This window comes from Amphiura filiformis, chromosome 13 (genome assembly GCF_039555335.1).
Source record: "Amphiura filiformis chromosome 13, Afil_fr2py, whole genome shotgun sequence".
Taxonomy (NCBI): Eukaryota; Metazoa; Echinodermata; class Ophiuroidea; order Amphilepidida; family Amphiuridae; genus Amphiura; species Amphiura filiformis.
The window spans coordinates 39,145,438-39,164,301 of record NC_092640.1 but is presented as its reverse complement, the minus strand read 5'-3'; the positions used below and the strand labels follow the sequence as shown (position 1 = coordinate 39,164,301).

Here is an 18,864-nt window from a genome sequence, read left to right as displayed (position 1 = left end):
CTTTCTATTCAATTGTACAAGTTTGGACTACATAAGGAATGACCACTTCAAGAGACTTGAAAGAGAATTATGTTCTAAAGGGTGGGAAGTAATTTGGTATATGTTCTCGCTTGGGGATGCGAATATTAGACACCATCTCCTCTTAGATAACATCTTCGAAGATAGCTATGATCTAGGGTCTATACTTGACAAATGTAGTAAAACGTTTCTCACTGATGCGTGGAAAGAAAGGAGTAATATATTGAAAGACTTATGATCTCATAATTATTATAACCCATATTAACCATGTTAACGTATAGATTTTTGAAGCTCATACAAACATGTAGGCCCTTATATAAGTACGTATATCTGTGTGACATTGTAAGTGTCTTTTTGTAACCATTGATTAAGTTCTTTCTTTCTTTCTTTTATCCGCTCTTTTTCTTTCTTCCTCACTTTAGATTATTTATATGTATCTTTTGCTTGTTACTTGAGGGTTTTTTTACTTTGTTATATAATTGTTTATAATTATTAAGTTTTGTTTGTATATTTAATGTCTTGGATGCATCATCAGATAGATGAGTGCCGCTGATGTAAAAGTGAATTCCAAATAAAAACTTGAAACTTGAAACATGCCAATAATGGGACTTTCTCAACGCGGACGGGTCTCAAGGGACTATATATCATCATTTCGTCGACGGATCCTTAAAGAACTTCAGCAAAGTTACCCTCAATTACAGAAAAGCGAGGGTAATAAATTTTGTTTCACTGGTCTTATTTGCACATACCACTCTCAGCATGAGGGCTCCAACTACAACCAAAACCATGAATAATACTAGTAACCCTTTCCCGTCTTCCCGGGACCTTGTACCTCTGTGCAACTGGTATACCAGGATCTCTGGGTATACATTAGTAATAGTAGGCATATATGTGCTAAAATTCAACATTGGCATTCAACAATCAACATGCAGGGGTCAATTTCTTTTTAAGATAGTTATTCTTTTTCTTTAATGATATGTGACCATCCTCCACAACTGAGCCCGGATGTCGCCAGTGCCACTATTGAGATATGCTCCATTGAACTTAAAAATAAACAATAGGAAACAAAGGATTTATTGACAGCTTTATTGATTTTTCACTACTTAAATGTCAAGTACTATAGACATGATATACATCATTTTAAAGCTAATTTCAAGCAGAATATTTTGGTTGAATATCTCAAAAATGATGATTGGCGACTTTATGGCTCAGTTGTGCTGGATGGTCACATATTTTCTAAGCCTTTAGTCTTTATGCAGTAGTTAAACAATTTTACCTTGGTTAATGTTGAATCTTGATGAATTCTTGAGCATTAGAGCATGCAATGAGTTAATAGACTGCCCGGGGCATTGAGTGTCTGTCTGACTATCGTCAGGCACCAAGTACTGATATTTGTATCCTATTTTATTTTTACTTCTTTTCACTTCATACATTTTTCTCATGTGATTATATGAAACTAATTTAGGCTGTTGTTTTAATAATTTTGTAAAGAAATAATTTAAAATACCAACAGTGTTACGAGTCGTACTTGACTCAAGGCCAAACTCACCTTTTACCCGAACTCACACGAATGCACAACACAAATACACTATTTGATTATGCTAACAAAATCTAAGTCTTTAATTGAAAGCACGTTATTATTGGTACAATATATGAAAACAAATGCACATACACAATAATCAAATATAATCACTCTTTATCTATTTAGTACTTAGCCAGCATTCTTCTTGGTGATCATAAAGTTCTTGCAATGTTCTGGACGACACTGCTGTAATATATCCTTATTCACTATACCGTAAACGTTCGCCTAATGGCGCTTTTGGATTTTAGAAATGTGCGAGCGCCATCCTTGTAAAATCTCAACAGTATTAAGGATACGTGTATGTTAAATTGAGCAACCTGGACATAATGCCTCAGAAAAAAATATCGTGACATGACCCAATATTTGAGGTCACTAGGTTAGTTGCTAGAGTAGCAAATGTTTTGGGGTTTCTTCAGGTATTCTTTCTCAAAGTGCCATTGGACTTAATTTGTAAATCGATTCATACGTTATACCTAACTCATTTTGGTAAATCTTTTTATAACATTGTAATTTCTTCATATTTTTTTAATATTCTCCAGTTCAAAATTACACCCTTCTATTGTCTGACCCGTTAGCTCAGTCGGTAGAGGGTGCGCCTTGAATGGCAAATGGAACTTGTTCGAATCTTGATTTCGGCCCCCACTTTTATGTGAAGAAGGGTCAAGAAATGTTTTTGGATTTTGTCCCCATTTTACGAACGAATATTGCGAATTCTTTTAATTTAATCTTAATTTTCTTATTTTTTTTAGATAAATAGGCACTGCGAACAAACGGCAACAAAAAACGCTGACAAAATTTGCTCCACCTGCTACCTATCAATGCGTGATATATTCCACTACATTTAACAGTTAAATGACCTTTGAAAAATAGAACGGCCTCAATATTTCAAATTGTGTAACTACATTACTTTATTCATTTATGCATTATAAATGATCAGCTATTTTTTCTTTTCTTAAAAGGATCGAACCCAAGTAGATCAGACCATTGATCATATAACTATCAGACCACGAAGTAGTTACGTAACTCCGTGATGGTATCGGAACCAAATTGCAAGCACTGTTTGTATGGCGATCATTACGATCACGCTATTTTGGTATGCCTTTTTTGTGTACTGATTGTTTCGATCGTGGTTCATTACTTAAGCGCGAGATCCCGTTGACATAGTAACATTACGTAACTTCGATACTGGGCTTCGATACTGAATAGTTGAGTGCACATAATATGGAAAGCCATTGGGGTATTGTGTGCCTTCCAAAGCGCCTTATAACATGTTCTCATTGTGTTGTGGAATCCTAGCCAGTATTCAATGATAGCTATAGAGGCCTTGCGTTTATCGATTGGCTCCAAACAAAGGATTTGAACCGATTTCTTCCCCGTAATCATGGCGCAATGCAGTCCATTCAATCAAATGTTGTCATCAACCTATTTGATCGTAGTGCATTTTGTTATGTGTGTGAGACGAACTGTCGCGGTAGATGCAATCATGCTTTTGTTCAATGCATTTGAGTAGTCCGCCATATTTACGGGATGATACGTCATATGCACAGCCTCTATTCAGTTGGTCGTTGTATGATTTTGTTCGTTCACTCATTCAAATTTTATTTATATCATTTGAAGACTGGGCCTATCTGGAACAGTTTTAAACAAATATAGCTAGGAATTATTGGGCAGAGGTTATCTTTTGAATCCTCTTAGAGGGCTATCATTTTTTTCGGAAGGGGGTCCCAAATTTACAAAAATGTTATGATCCCAAACCCCAAAATTGTATTGAAATCAGTCTTTTTAAATAAAATAACACACTTTCTGTGGTCATCGTGTGACTCCCTACATTTTGGTCATAAAACATTTTATGACCCCCTCCTATTATTCTTTCCAAGACTTTATGACCCCGTATATTTGGGACCCCTCTTTCGAATTAAAAATGATATACCTCTTATGACCACTGATGTTCATTACAACATTTGATTGAATGGATTGAATTACTCTAAAATGAAACGATAAAAACAAAGAATCATGAAAAAAGACACATACAAGATAAAATAATAAAATTATATAAACAATGTTAAAGATAAAATCAAGAAAATAGAGAATAAAATTTCCTCAAATCAGAAAAACAAACATTGACAGACATCATAATCTGTCAGAAATTACTGCATGAGATTCGAACCATCAATCCTCTCCACCAGTTCTCTTGATCCTCGCACTATAGTCTAATGCTCTGCTCACTGGGCCAAAACGTATCAGGTGAATAATAACCTCATTAGCATGAGCAAGTTTGTTCGATCTTGTTCATAATAATTGTATGTGTCGATAGGTTTCAATCTTTAACTACACGTACCCTTAATGATCAGTGATAATATTCGGCTTTTACAGTGATGGCGCTCTCTCATTTCCATGAACTCCATCGCGCCATTAGGCGAACGTTTACGGTATTCCTAAGTCCATTGTACATGTACACTTGCCTTTATAAATCCTTGCGTATAAAATCCTCATACGAAAATGGTGTTACTTTCTCCCAAGTACTAAACTCCTTGCGTCGTTCTCCGAAACACATTAATAACTCCTTGCGCCGTTCTCCAATACAAAACTCCTTGCGCTGCTTTCTCCAAAGTTGGTGCTATTTCCACCTTTCACACAATATCTTCAGGAAGCAGGACTGCGATGCAGTTGTCCCCACTAATTTTGACAGTTGCGTTGAATCAAAACACCAGACTTCAGCAAGTCGACAGAAGAATATATATTCCTTTCTTGGAAGAAGTACGTTCTTTGACGTATTCTAGATCTTCTCCAACAACACAGGCAAATAGTAGTACTTTGACTACTTAAAATATTTCTGGTTTGCAATTTCCTTTCTTTGAAGGAATTGGACTGTAAGCATAATTATTAGCTAGCTAGCCCAGATCAACACTATATTGGCTATTACTACCTTCACACTATTCTGCAGTCTGTGAAATAACCAAGTCTTAATTCACTTGTCCTGCGAAAATCAGCTAAGTCCATTGTACACTTGCCTTTATGAATCCTTGCGTATAAAATCCTCATACGAAAATGGTGTTACTTTCTCCCAAGTACTAAACTCCTTGCGTCGTTCTCCAAACACATTTATAACTCCTTGTGCAGTTCTTCAAATATTAAACTCCTTGCGCCGTTCTCCAATACTAAACTCATTGCGCCGCTTTCTCCAAACTTGGTGCTGTTTCCACCTTTCACACAATATCTTCAGGAAGCAGGACTGCGATGCAGTTGTCCCCACTTATTTTGACAGTTGCGTTGAATCAAAACACCAGACTTCAGCAAGTCGACAGAAGAATATATATTCCTTTCTTGGAAGAAGTACGTTCTTTGACGTATTCTAGATCTTCTCCGACAACACTGGCAAATAGTAGTACTTTGACTACATAAAATATTTCTGGTTTGCAATTTCCTTTCTTTGAAGGAATTGGACTGTAAGCATATTAGCTAGCTAGCCCAGATCAACACTATAAACTGTGACAATAACTGTGTTTACATTTTCTTATATATCAAGCAATGGGAAAACCCCCAATCTATCAGTAGGCTATTACTACCTTCACACCAGTCTGGAAAATTCCCAAGCCTTAATTATAACATTAACCTTTCACATTTCATCATTTCCTGAGGGGAATCCCCTGACATCACTTCCTGAGGGGAATCCCGTGACATCATCTTTATTTTACAATCTCTAGGGGTATTCCCATATGATCCAAAATTAGAAATGATTCAATTTGTTTTTGATCAAGTTGATGCAAGAAAGGGGAATCCCAAAAATGTCTCATAAAATAGATTTTAATTGCACACAGAGATAAATCATCAAATTAAATTACTCAGGGCACATCACAACAGAAACATATAACCAGGATAACATGAGTCTAGAACATAGTAAAACTTGTAGTGAACATATAGCTTGCTGCAAAAATTATATATACTGATTTGACTCCCAGATGTTAGCTGAATTTATACTACATCGCTGAGCGATAGCGATTGGTCGGCCAATGAGATGGAACTCCGTTTGTTGCGTTCAGAAAAGCGAGCTACCTTATTGGTCAAATACCAATCGCTCAGTGATGGAGCATAAATTCAGCTTATTTTGTATAACAGCAGCGCCTGGCGGTGCATCTTGAAATCCACGTGATTCACTGCAGGGGTATTTCTAATGATTCGTTTTCAGCCTGTACAAAATAATTATTTACCTGGTGTGGACTCTGTGTGTGAATGGTCATTTGACTACTTTCTCTAAACCACTGAACTGGAAAACTGTGCAATGTGTTTCATAGAATACGTTTCTTATGCCACTATGAATCGTTACTATTTTAATGGTAAACCAACCAATTTGATTGGGAATAAAATGCCTTTATAACGATCTTCATAACGATCTTTATAACGATCAGCTCGCGGTAACGATATCAATTTGGAGAAACAACCCCTCGGAAAATCAATTTCACATTTTTCTCTTTACTTCAGGTTGGTTTCATACCTATCTTCGGGATCGGACATTCCAATTCAGTGATCCATTCTCCACTATCGAAGGAGAAAAAGTTGGATTTTTTGTCAAACCTGGCAACCCTCGGAATTTTACTTATCAAGATATAAGCGGCAAGAAGATAGGATTCCTTGACGGATATAGCTCTGATGAATCTTGCGTTGCCCGCCAAGATATACAAGTAAGGAAAAGACATAAGTAATACGACTCTCACGTTTGCAAAAGCTGTATCTGGTGCATGGTCTTAATTTGCATTCACTAATGAATCGAAAATGTCTACTTTTAGTGCACCGAGAAGCAAAATAATTTTAAAATCTGAGTGGCATTTCTACTGCAAATCTTTTTTTTATTATTATTACACAGGTCTCAAGAAATCTCATATTTGAGTGTGGATGAATGTGTCTCTCCTTATTCTGTCCGCAATACTGGATTCAATCAATCAGATCTACACACTGTCAGTTAAGTTAGCTCAATCGATAAGGCGTTCGACTATGGTGCGAGAAGTTGCGTGTTCGAACCCTGGCGGTGCCTAGTACGCTCTCGTGGAAAAATTGAGTTAGCTTGAAATTCCCCTGGACAAGGAACTTACTGCTAATTGTCTCGTTGTAACCCGTACAAAACTCGGGGAGCTGATCCTGGTTGCGATGGTTATTTGTGGAATGTCAAGGGTGTGCGCTCTTGTAGCAGCAAAGTCCCTGAATTGTTGTTAAATGGTTTGTGGATTGATGTGGGACCATAGTGGCCCGGGGGGCACTATAGTGTCAAGAGGGGGTATCAGGCGCGTCCGAGGACTCTCAAAAAGCACCCTAAACAAGTATTTCCGAGACTGAAATTTCCCCCCTAAACAAGTATAAGTTGCTTTTCCCCAACCCTAAACAAGTAATTGATGCAACAAGTAAACACACAGAACCCAGGCGGCGAGTGGCATGATAGGGCTAGCAATTTGTGGCAAGCCGTCTGAATTTTGAGCCATACAAGTTTACCTGGTGCTAAAGCTTACCTCAAAGTTCATGCAGTATGTCCAATATTTTCAAGATTTTTGGGCCAATAATTTCCCTTTTTGGATCACAGGTCCAACCCTTTTTATTGAAATATTGTAGAATTTATTCTTTGGGATTGGGATGTACCCATTTCTCCACATATATCCAAGAGAATTTTGAACTGCAAGTCCAACGCAAATTACGACCATGGCGATTGCAAACCACACATTGAAGTTGGAAGAAGACGGCAAACACGGCCAGTTTAGCTTGGTTTATTTCCTAATTTCGTCTCGATTTAAAACATCCTAGAGCATTAATTATCATACTGGATTTAGTGGTAAACCCAACCAAAATCCTGAAACTCATTGATTTATATTTTAAGAAAGCCAAAATAGTTCCAAATTATTCAATCGTTGTGTTTGTAAATACCCCGGTAAAATTTCACACATGTCAAAAGTTCATTGACACAGCTTGTTTACAAACCTAGAAGTTCGTGGTTGCTTTGTTGCTCCTTTAGACCATGTTCCGATCAACCAAATTTTCTGGGCTGGAAGCCACCAAGACTATGAATATTAATGAGTTTAAAGAGGTTCGGCCAATCGGAAATCCTCTTATATTTCTCGTCATAATTTATTGACTCCACAGTTAAGGAAAAGCATGCTGATTGGTTGTATATTCTTGCCTTGTCCGGGGACCTCGTGTTTAGGATGCTAGCTGGGCCAGTATAGGGATCTGTCATCTCTGACAGCTAAAAGATGGCTTTTAACTGCTTTTGGGGTGTAGGAAGAAGACACTTTCCTTTTACTTTTCATGAATGAAGGAGAAAGCACAAAATCCCAAACTTGGCAAAACTACTCTACGTACGTAAGAGCTCCAAAAACATACCCTTTTACACCAATTTTACATGAATTTGATACCCTATTCACGTAACGTACCCTAGTCTGAAAAAATACCCTTTTTACGTGAATTTACGGACGCGCCTGATACCCCCCTTCACCATTACAGTGGCCCCCCGGGCATAGTGGTCAGCGACAACCTGTAAAGTGTGCTGAGGCTTGTGGATCGACGTCTTGGCGTTGTGCATTTGCGTAGCGCACTGTAAATCACTGCGTTTTTAGCACGATAAGAAGTTCATGTATACTTCAACGAAAAACATGTAACAAGGATTTTACACAACGCACATCTTTTTTCTGTATTTTTAGGGTGTACCGATACCACCAGAGAACGTGATACACTATTTGGATCGTGAACAACTTGTGGCTGGTATACAAAACGAAGAAGTGAGTTTCATCATTTTGTATGTACCCTGTTCACTTGAACTAAACAGAAGTATGCCAAAACGGTAGCTACAAATTATTGCTCACAATTGGTAATTTCCCATATGGTCACAGCTTGAAGCACTGTGACATTTCCTTTATGAATCAAATGCCATATGAGGTCCCATGTCACAGGGGAAGTTGCTCAAAGTTGTCCAAAATTGTCATAATTGACAAAAAAATGTTTGCAATTTTGTGCAACTTTGCATTTATCCCGAGTAACTTGACGCAATTTTATGCAACTTTATAAAAAGTCTTGGGCAACGTTGCAAAATGTTTAGACAACTTTTGGCAAGTTTGCGCAACTTTGCAAAATGTTTAGGCAACTTAATGCAACTTTGTGTAACTTTGGTCTCTTTTAACAATTTTGGACAATGTTGGGCAACTTCCCCTGTGACATGGGGCCTCATATGTTTTGAACAGTTTCTCCCAGGAACAGTTTGTAGTTTATAGATTAGACTAAAGTGAATAAATCTCTACCGAGTCTACCAACCCAGTCTCCTTACTTTGTGAATATATCACAATTGACCAATCGTTAAAACAAGAACCACTAACCAAGCTGAACCGTATTTAACTAGGGATACAAAAAAGCACTAACCGCAAATTATTGATATCTAACAAGCTTATTTGTCCCCGATCGAGAGCAGTTCCTAAAAGAATGAGGGAAATTACGGGGTAAATATTAAGGTTAGGGGAAATGGAAATAGCCCATTAAGGTTACATTCACCATGCTTTCATGCTGTTACATTAAGTTTAGTCAATACTATGGAAATCTAACCATAACCCTAATCCCTAACCCTAATCCAAATCCCCAACCCTTACACTAATCCCTAACTTAACCCTAACCTTAATCCCAATCCAATCCCTAACTCGAACAATAACCCTAATCCCTAACCCTAGCCCTACTCAATAACCTTAACCCTATTCCCTAACCCTAACCACTGACTGGAAATAGCAATGGCTTACAACTAACATTCATGTAACAGAATGTAACCTTAAAGAATCATTCAGTGATCCCAGCGCAAGTGTAAAAAAATTAAAATTGTTTATAAATTGCTTAAAAGTGAAGGATAAGTCAAATTGTCATTTGGTATTTTTGAAATGACAAATTTGGCAAAAAACGGAGAAAACAGCAATACTGACGAAGCTGAAGCCCCATTCAAATACATTATAGTAATACAGTATCTAAATTACAGTGTCTTATTTTGTCTTAAATACACGGCTTTCGGTTGAACCACTCGCAGGCAATGTTAGCACATCTATGACAATGACAAAGGTACCAAAATCTGAATTTTAATGATTTTTACGATCGTCCTGATGAGCAAATCACTGAATGGGCCTTTACTGTAACAGCATTGACACCATTCAATAGAGGGCATTATTCTAAATTGTGATATATTCTCAACAGTACGATTGTGGTATATAAAGTAAGACGGGTTATCTAGAGCTCGTCAGTATCACCCCCGCAACGATTACGGGGATTACATTGTAATATGTATACCTTCAAACCCAAATTAGAATCCATGAAAGGCATCATAGATTTTATGGAGATGGTCGACGCAAGTTTTAGAATGTCTTTATTTTGGCTTCATAATGTGGAACATTCATAATTTAACAGGAAGTATCAACTGCAAGTGCTAACAACATGTGTATTTGAACAAAACAGTACGTTTGGTGAAATTATATATAGGATCTGATATTTGTTATCACTTCGTAAAATAGAAAGATTAAACGAGAACTTACCTTAATCTTGATTTTATGAAGTAAAGGTGAGTGAGAGATTACGTGAGATCCCGTTTGCGCACGCGTGGTCAGTCTTGAAAAAACTGAGACCAGAGTTTTTACCCAGTGCGTAAAAAACTAGAAAGAATAAACAGAACTATATGCCTTACCATATGAAGCAAGAGGGTGGGCGAGGATGGGCACGTAATCTCTCACTCACCTTTACTTCATAAAATCAAGATTAAACTTCAAACAAGGTAAGTTCTCGTTTAATCTGTCTATTTTATCTCGTAACTTCGTTCGAGATTCCGTGAGACTTTAACGCTATCTGGTCTCATAAAAGAAAGAAAAGCAAAAAGGGGTACCAACAAACATACCAAGAAATCAGAGAAGACAACTGTCATATATAGTTCAGAACACTTTATATAGCAACATTATCAACTTGATAACCTTTTTTCTCTATCACTTAGTAAGGCTCAATATTTCGAACCAGAACACCTTAGACTTAAAACCCTTTGGAAAACAATACGTAAACACTTGACACCTTTCCTGCTCGCTGTGACTGCTGACAATATATCTAGATCAGTTAAAGTTTGCTATTTGGGATCCCATTAAGGTTTGCAAAGTATTGGGATCCCAAAACTGCTTGATCATATTTCTGACTTTCTGATCCCAAAAATCAGTGGCTTATTGTAGTACTTCTGAAAAGTGCGTTCATTGGCCCACCCTGCTTTGGCCATAATTTCAGTGATGGGCACATCTGCTTTATCCGCTTTCGACACTGCTGCCGCACGAGTTGAGTGTGGCTTACATCTATCCGTATCCACTCCTGCTGCAGCCATTACTAGCTTTAACCACCTTCCAATTGTGTCCTTTGATACTTTATTATGTGGTTTTTGAAACTTAAGAAAAGTTGTTTCTCTCCTTTTCGAAACACATTTGTCCTTTTTAGATACACCTTGAGATACTTGACCACACATAGTCTGCGGTCAACTACATAAGCTGTTAAGTCCAGCTTGATTCCGTTTTTTCCTGGTTAAGACTGCTTAAGTATGTCATGTACATAAAATATAATTGAGGTTGATTTTTGTTTCATTTTGTCAACCCTCAAAAGGTGGATAGTTTGCTGTCTTTGTGCCGAAACTAGAGCTAAAAGCATACACAGTTTCAGCGTAAGAAAAGTAAGATTTTTTCTGCTGGTGATATTTTTCTCAAATAATTTAAAACTATAGAGGCGTCCCACATTTCTGAATATCTGGGTTTCGGTGGGTGCAAGTTATATATGCCTTTCATAAATCTACAAATAAGAGGGTGCTGACCTACTGGTGCACCTCCTGGTATAATAACAAAAGTTGACAATGCTGAACGGGCAGTGTTAAGCGCAGCATATCCTAATTTATTGTCCAAATGTAGTTCAGTTAAGAAAGTCAACACTGGATTTGTTTGCTGTCGATGGCAAAAATCCAACCACTTTTGAATGTAGACAATATACTGTCTCTGAGTTGACTTTCTCCATGATGCGAGTAGAATTGGGATAGTCCTCTCCGATATTCCTATGCTTGAGTAGGATTCCCGGACAATCTGCAAAGCAAAAGAAACAATTTTTTGTTAAGTGGGTGTTGCACCTCCGAGCTTGGTTGTATCAATAAATTTGGTATTTGTGGTAATATGATAGGATCAGCTATTTACAACCTCAACATCTTTGAAAACCATGCTTGTGTTGGCCATTTAGAACCATGAGTACTTCTGCTGTATCATTCTCTATTTTTTGGAAACATTTCCCAATCAAACAAACGGTGGAAATGCATAGCCATACCAATTTGACCAATCACTCAAAAATGTATCAATCTTCTCCGCCCCTGGGTCTGGCTTCCACGATATATATCGTGATATTTGCTTATTTAATCTGGATACAAAGAGATCTATGTCTGGGGTGCCAAACTCCTGACAAATCTTGGAGAAAATTGTTGGATGTAACATCCACTCGGTTTGGTCACTGAATTTTCTTGATTTTTGGTCAGCAACTACATTCTGTACACCTGGTAAATGCTCAGATCAGCTGATATCCATATGTTTCTGGAAATACACCATTCCCATATTTCTTTTGCTAGTTCATTACATGTTACCGATTTGGTAGCACCCATATTGCGAAAATACGCTACAGCAGTGGTATTGTCTACCTTTAGTCGCACATGTGTACTGTGCATGTTGCTGCAAAAAGATTTGAGCGCCAAAAATGCAGCCAGAAGCTCTGGATAGTTTATTTCATTGTTTTGGGCTACACATGCCTCTTGTGGGTTCCATCTACCATCAATAGCAACATTACCATCTGTTGCCCCCATCCGGCCCCTGATGCATCACTTTCTAAAGTTAATGTGGGCTTTCCTTTATCCAGGTCACGAAACATAACGTCTACATTGTAATTCCACCAATGCAGCTCGGCATGAGCTGCCTCTGACAATTTCATTGATCTATCAAAATGACCAAAATTTTTCTTCAATGCTTTGGTCTTTTCCTTTTCCAGTTCCCTATAATAGAGGGCGCCATATTGAACAGCTGGTAATGCCGCTACAAGTTCCCCTATTACCATAGCCACTAGTCTTACACTTGGGAACAATGTGTCAAGTAACTGTTTACAAACCAGATTTATTTCCTCTTTTTTGGCTTGAGGTAATTATACTCTCATTTTGGTTGAGTCAATAATAAATCCTAAAAACTCGATCCTCTGAACCGGAGTAAATATTGATTTATCAGGATGTATTGAGAACCCCAGCTCTGTCAACAGCTGTGAGGTACTGTTAATTGTCTGTTCTGTATCTTCACTGGAACTTGAAACTATAAGAGTATCATCTATATAGCCCATAATACTATGTCCAAGTTCACGTAACTTGGCAAAAGGAGGCTTTAGCACTTTGGTAAATATTCTAGGGCCCGAAGAGAGTCCATTTGCAGAGTGCCCCCCCTGACAAAAAAATGAAAGAAAAAGTGCCCCTCTGACAAAAAATGAAAGAGAAAATCAGGAGGGCAAAGGAAAAGAAAAAGGGCAAGGAGCCCCTTTTCTAGCAAAATTCAGGGCCAAAATAGTGTAAAATACAAACATTTTACACGCTACGCGCGCACATTGTAACAATAAAGCCCTATTTTAGCCGGATAATGGGCGAAAATAGTGTAAAATACCATTTTTGTTCTCGCTACGCGCGCACATCATCCCAATAAGGCCCTTTTCGGGAAGCTCGAAGACATACAGTCTCTATGTATTGTATGATGCAACTGCAATTTTTTTCGTCTGTGCCCCCAAATTTTTATTTTGCCCCCCCCCACCAAAAAAAGCTGGCTACGCCCCTGATGCAGAACTGAAAAGGTGGTGAGCCTTCAAATTCTAATTTATACCCCGAAACAGCTTCCAAAATGGAGTTATCATTTGTAATTTCTCTCCATTTGTTTAGCCTCAACTGACCTACAGAAAGTTGTTTTATTTCAGGCAATCTTACCTGCTTTGCTTTGTCTGCAGTCTTTACTGTTTCTTGGGCTGTGACTGTGTCGCCTGATTCGGTGAGAACCTGGCTTGGTTCTGGAACTTGGGTCTCTGTTGATACTGTTATTGGTCTTGAGTCATTTGAGCTGCTTTCAGTAACTGCTGATAGACATTCTTCCCTAAAAAGGGGTTGGCAAATGTGCTTGCAGCCGATTTGCCACCTCTCTTGCCGGATTGCCATCCAGCCACATGGTAGGGGCTGTTTTTGTCTGATAGGTTCACCTTCCTCCAAAGGAATAGCAAAACGCTGGGCAAACCCAATGTCCATCCCCTCAGTATCCACCTGAGAGCCACTGGCAGTGGTATTTGACTTATCAATGTCATTCACATCGCCCTTTTTTGATTCTACGGCTATCCCAACAATGCTTCCACTTGGTTCGTCTTCATCATTATATTCACTGTCCGAAATAGCATGATCATTAAGGTCAATGAATCTATACATCCCCGATTTATCGGGGAGTGTATCACCAGGCATGCCATCACTGTTAACTGAACTGTTATCGTCCATATCCCCAAAAGGAGGAGTCAACAGTTGTATTATCATGTTCTGGAAAGCTGTTTGCTGCTTATGTTGAATGTTCATTGTTTGGGCTAACTTCCCAATTTCATTCTGCATATTAGTAATGTCCGTTCCGGAGCTGCTTACAGCCTTGGTCGGAGTTTTATCAGCTCTGTTCGCCTTTGCCTTGGCTGCGGTATTCGGCTTCTTGGCTGCCGAATTCGGCAGTAAGTCCTTTTGGCCGTTTCCAGCGCTCGGCGTGGAATCTTCAACCCGAGTTTTCTCCATTTTAGAGAATGACAATCTCAGACACTTATATATCTTATTCCAAATATATATAAGAATAATAATCCCCAAGCTTATTCGAAGATTATTATGAAATTAGGTAATTTCTTGCAAGAAATTATCTTATCGACAACAAAATGTGCTTCACACACACACGTTGCACGAACGTTCTGACCACGCGTGCGCAAACGGGATCTCACGGAATCTCGAACGAAGTTACGAGATAAAATCACCACTCAAACCTGTAGATGATGGGGTTTGGGCTACTTTATATGCCATGTTGTTGCAAGCTTATTCTGTCTCAGCTATACAGACTGCAAAACAAAAACAAAGATCTCGAATTTAAGACCTCATTCGTTTAAATCGTTCTAGAAATAAAGACACGATGATCCAAAACCCAAATAAGATGCAATTCAAAAGTTGCAGCTTGCTCCATTGCATGCCCTATTGATTTGTACACAAAACTTTCTCGAACAAGAAAACTAGCGCCGTGCTTCCATTGATTTGCACATTAAAACTAGCGCCGTGCTTTACATTGATTAACATAATGCAATGTTTGATTTCGTTACTTCCTTGGGTTTTAGATCACCGTTTCTTTAATTCTCAACCAATTTCAAAAACGGAAGTCTTAAATCAGAGCTAATGTGTTCAGGTACTGGCTGCGTGTTTTAATTTTGTATACAGTGGTGAACATAACTGTTTTGTATACAGTGGTGAACATAACTGTTACCTTCATTCTTTTACGGTCTATAGCTAAGTCGCAATAAAAAGTATAATTACAATGTAAACCACCATGAATACAGACTGTTCAGGACATGTTGGTGAATTTGAATCTCAGAGAGTCTCAAGACCTTACCTTTGAAACATTGATTTACCGATTAGGGTGTACCTTAAGAAGTATTTTTTTTAAATAACTTATGGGTCGCTCTTCCATTTCATCGTCTTCAACAACAGGTAGATGCCGGCTTTGATCCAGTTGTTTACTTGAAAGATTCCGATATGGTGGAAGTTATTCCGGGCTTCACAGCTCAATGCGCTATTGCTGGCCAGTCTATGATGATGCGAAAAGACAATACTATGTGGGAATGGTGGAACCCAGCTTTTGCTAAGCTACGAGCCTCTACCGAGTACAAACGTATTTGCAGAGATTTACTGGAGCAACACGGTAGGTTTCAGTCCGGAGAGGGCTATATTTTACTACATGAGCAAGATAAACTGTCTCCAGTATCATTAAAAACAAACCAACGTTCCCCACCTAAACTATAGTATACAATAATGCATGAAAAAACGCACACCTGGGCAATACCTAATGTTTAAAAAAACAGGTGTCAAAACGCTAATAATTATTAAATTCCTTTTTTTTTCTGCAGGACATTTCCCTGGACCAAGCCCAGAAGAGCACTGCTTTGATTATTAATGACCATATTGGAAAGCAGGAGTTTTATGGCATTAAATAAATGTATCGTCGGCCGTATTACATACTGACGTATTTGCAAAATACGCATTTCGAGAAAATCGAATTTGAAAATTTAGCGATTTTCATTTAAAGCATAATCTTAATTAAAACATTATTGTCTATTAAAACCTGGTTGAAAGTATGCAAATTTAACAATGTCACTATCAGAGCATAAAATCAATATGCAAATCAAGTGCAAACATGTCATATGAAACAGTTGCGCAAAAAAGGACAAAACAGCAATTTTACCCTGCAATGACAAAGTCGCGACGTGAAACGGCGAAATCTTTAAATTGCAGATACAACATACTCGGCTTGCGCAGTATAGGTGATTAGCAAATACGTCGTTATGTGATATGACATAATTAAATTAATATCTTACTAATTAAGCTACTTTGAGGCATGGTTTTTTGGTGAATATATAGAGTAGAACATAATGAATTAACATACCAATTTCTCAATCATTGGACTGAGTTTAAAAAGAATTATAGTGATAAAAGCTCTTCTTGATTACAATGGTTGCTTTTGATTTGATTCTTTTTTTGCAAACCTATAATATTCATACCCATTTCATAGAATATTATAGTATCATTCATGCAATTGAAGGGGGTTTTAAATTCAAGAAAGAACTAAGGAAGCAAGATGGGGATGCAGATTATTTTATGATATTTTGTTGAAAGTTCAATGTAGATCTACAGAAAAGTGTTAATGGCAAAGTGAGTTAATGTGCAATTTTACAGAAACAGATTGGAAAGATATTTGCAGTCTCAATTTCAAATTTACAAATGATGTAAAATTAAGATGGTTTCAGTACAGAATAATACACAAAATTCTCGGAACAAATGCAATGTTGTTCAGAATGAATAAACGTCAAAACGATCTATGAGCATTTTGTAATGAAGAGAAGGAGACGTTATCCAACCTTTTTATCAAATGTCCTATTTTGTCATATTTTTGGATCAAAGTACAACAATATGTAACAGAAAATACCTCCCATAGTCTACTTGTTACAGGGACCCCACTAGATAGTATGTTTGACAAAGATGGTAATTATCTGAGGAATTTAATCATTCTTTTAGGACAATTTCACATATATTATTATACAAATCAAAAATAAACGACAGGGAACCAGATTCGATCATTTTTAAACAAGAATTGAAGTTTTATTATAATACGCCAAAGTATTTCGTCGGCAGAGTGCTACACTATCGTAAGTGTCATTTTAGCCAAAATGAGATTTTGACGAATTAAGGAAGGCCATATAAAAGCACGTTTTAAACCAGGTTTTAAGTTTCAAAATTGCTTAATTATTTTTAATTAATAAAATAAAATATCGTAAGTGCAATGCCATTTTAATTAATGCATGCAAGACTATCGTATGTGCCACTTACGATACTCTTGCACGCTAGTTTTGTTTTTGATTTGCTGCAAGACCATCGTACATTATTGTGCCTAAACAACAAAATCACGGAATGCTACATCATCGTAAGTGCAAAACAGTCTCTAACACATCACTGGCTGTGACGCTGACGGCTGTATGCGTTGTCGTCATGCTGGCTAAATCCGGTGTTTTTATTTTTAGATTCAGTAATAAATCTTGAGAGATAACATTACGACGAAAGGTGTCTTTGCTATTGTAAATATTATGTGCCAAAATAAATTAACACTTGTTAAGAAACATAAAATGACAAAATATTGGACATTTCAGCCGATATTACGCATATCCTAATTTAGCAATGAATGCTACACTATCGTATGTAGCACATACGATAGTGTTGCACTCTACACTTGCTTCTATTTGAGTGCAACACTATCGTATGTGGCACTTACGACATCTAAATCAGTAAATTATTCATCGAATTATTAACTTTAACACCATTTATATAGTTTATATTATTAAAATCAAATTGCTTTACATTCCCATGTCATTTTATGGCTACTTGGAAACAAACGGCTACGCAAAACACAAATATGCTCCTCCTGTAAAACTGTCCAAACTGCACTTACGATAGTGTAGCACTCTGCCGACGATTTGGCTTCTTGAGATTTTCAATAAATATTGGGAAGGATGTGTAAATATTGTCACGTAATCCTATTATATAACCCTTCCCGACCTGTCTGTAATTATTTTTATACCTTAAAGGAATATTTTTTTCATTGTATACCATTAAATATTAATTTTAATCTAAAATCCTGTAAATTTTATACTTATATAACATGGTAATGTAAGATGTGATGTGGGAGCTGGTGGATCCATATTGTATGTTTTTCTTTCCAACTACCAGCTCCAAGTACAGGGAATAAAATTTACGGAAAAAAAATGTTAAAAATGTCGAATACATCACTATGTGATACGGCTGACGGTACATTTAATGGTTAGCAGTCCTGTATTCACTATTTATAAATAGCAATGGTTAGAGTAGACTGTCAGAGGGCCATATGAATACGCACACAGCGAAAATTCAAATTTGCTTGCTTTGAGTTACAGTTTTAAAAGCTTCCAAAAGTCTCTCTACAGCTCCTAATATATAGCTTAATATTTTATATATAAATAACTACAAAGTCATGTAGAACTTAATCGAACAGCTTCCTTTTGTACATTATTTCCGTCTAGACATTTAGTGGGCACTCTACAACCTGTCTCAAAAAAATTGTGGAAGTGAAAAGCGCCCTCTGTGGCAATTAGAAAATACCGTTGTGACATAGTGCTTACATCAACGTCAAGGGTATAGCCTTAGCTCTCAAATACCGTTTGTTCTGTTCAATTTGCTTTCTTAAATCTCGAGATATGTTCAGTTAACAACGAAAGGGTAAAATCACAATTGTGCCACTTTGACTAGGGAATAGGGCTGTAAATGTAAACCAATGATAGCTGATGTTGATGCGTCTAATGCACTCCCCTCTTCGGGGCTCGTGCATTAGACGCATCAACATCAGCGCGCGTGCATTATTTTGTCTAATTTCATGAACTAA

At 37.4% G+C, this 18,864-nt stretch overlaps 1 protein-coding gene across 2 annotated transcripts in view; it reads left to right on the top strand.

Annotated features, from left to right (window-relative positions):
• The window catches only part of LOC140168326 (uncharacterized), a 36,935-nt gene extending 18,739 nt beyond the window's left edge, over window positions 1-18,196 (top strand). For both annotated transcript variants that reach the window (XM_072191693.1, XM_072191692.1), the window contains exons 5-8: window positions 6,080-6,279; window positions 8,281-8,358; window positions 15,390-15,600; window positions 15,806-18,196. In XM_072191693.1, the coding sequence (XP_072047794.1) occupies window positions 6,080-6,279; window positions 8,281-8,358; window positions 15,390-15,600; window positions 15,806-15,852 (536 nt within the window). In that variant the 3' untranslated portion in view covers window positions 15,853-18,196. The remainder of the gene's footprint in view (window positions 1-6,079; window positions 6,280-8,280; window positions 8,359-15,389; window positions 15,601-15,805) is intronic.
• Window positions 18,197-18,864: the final 668 nt, after the last annotated feature.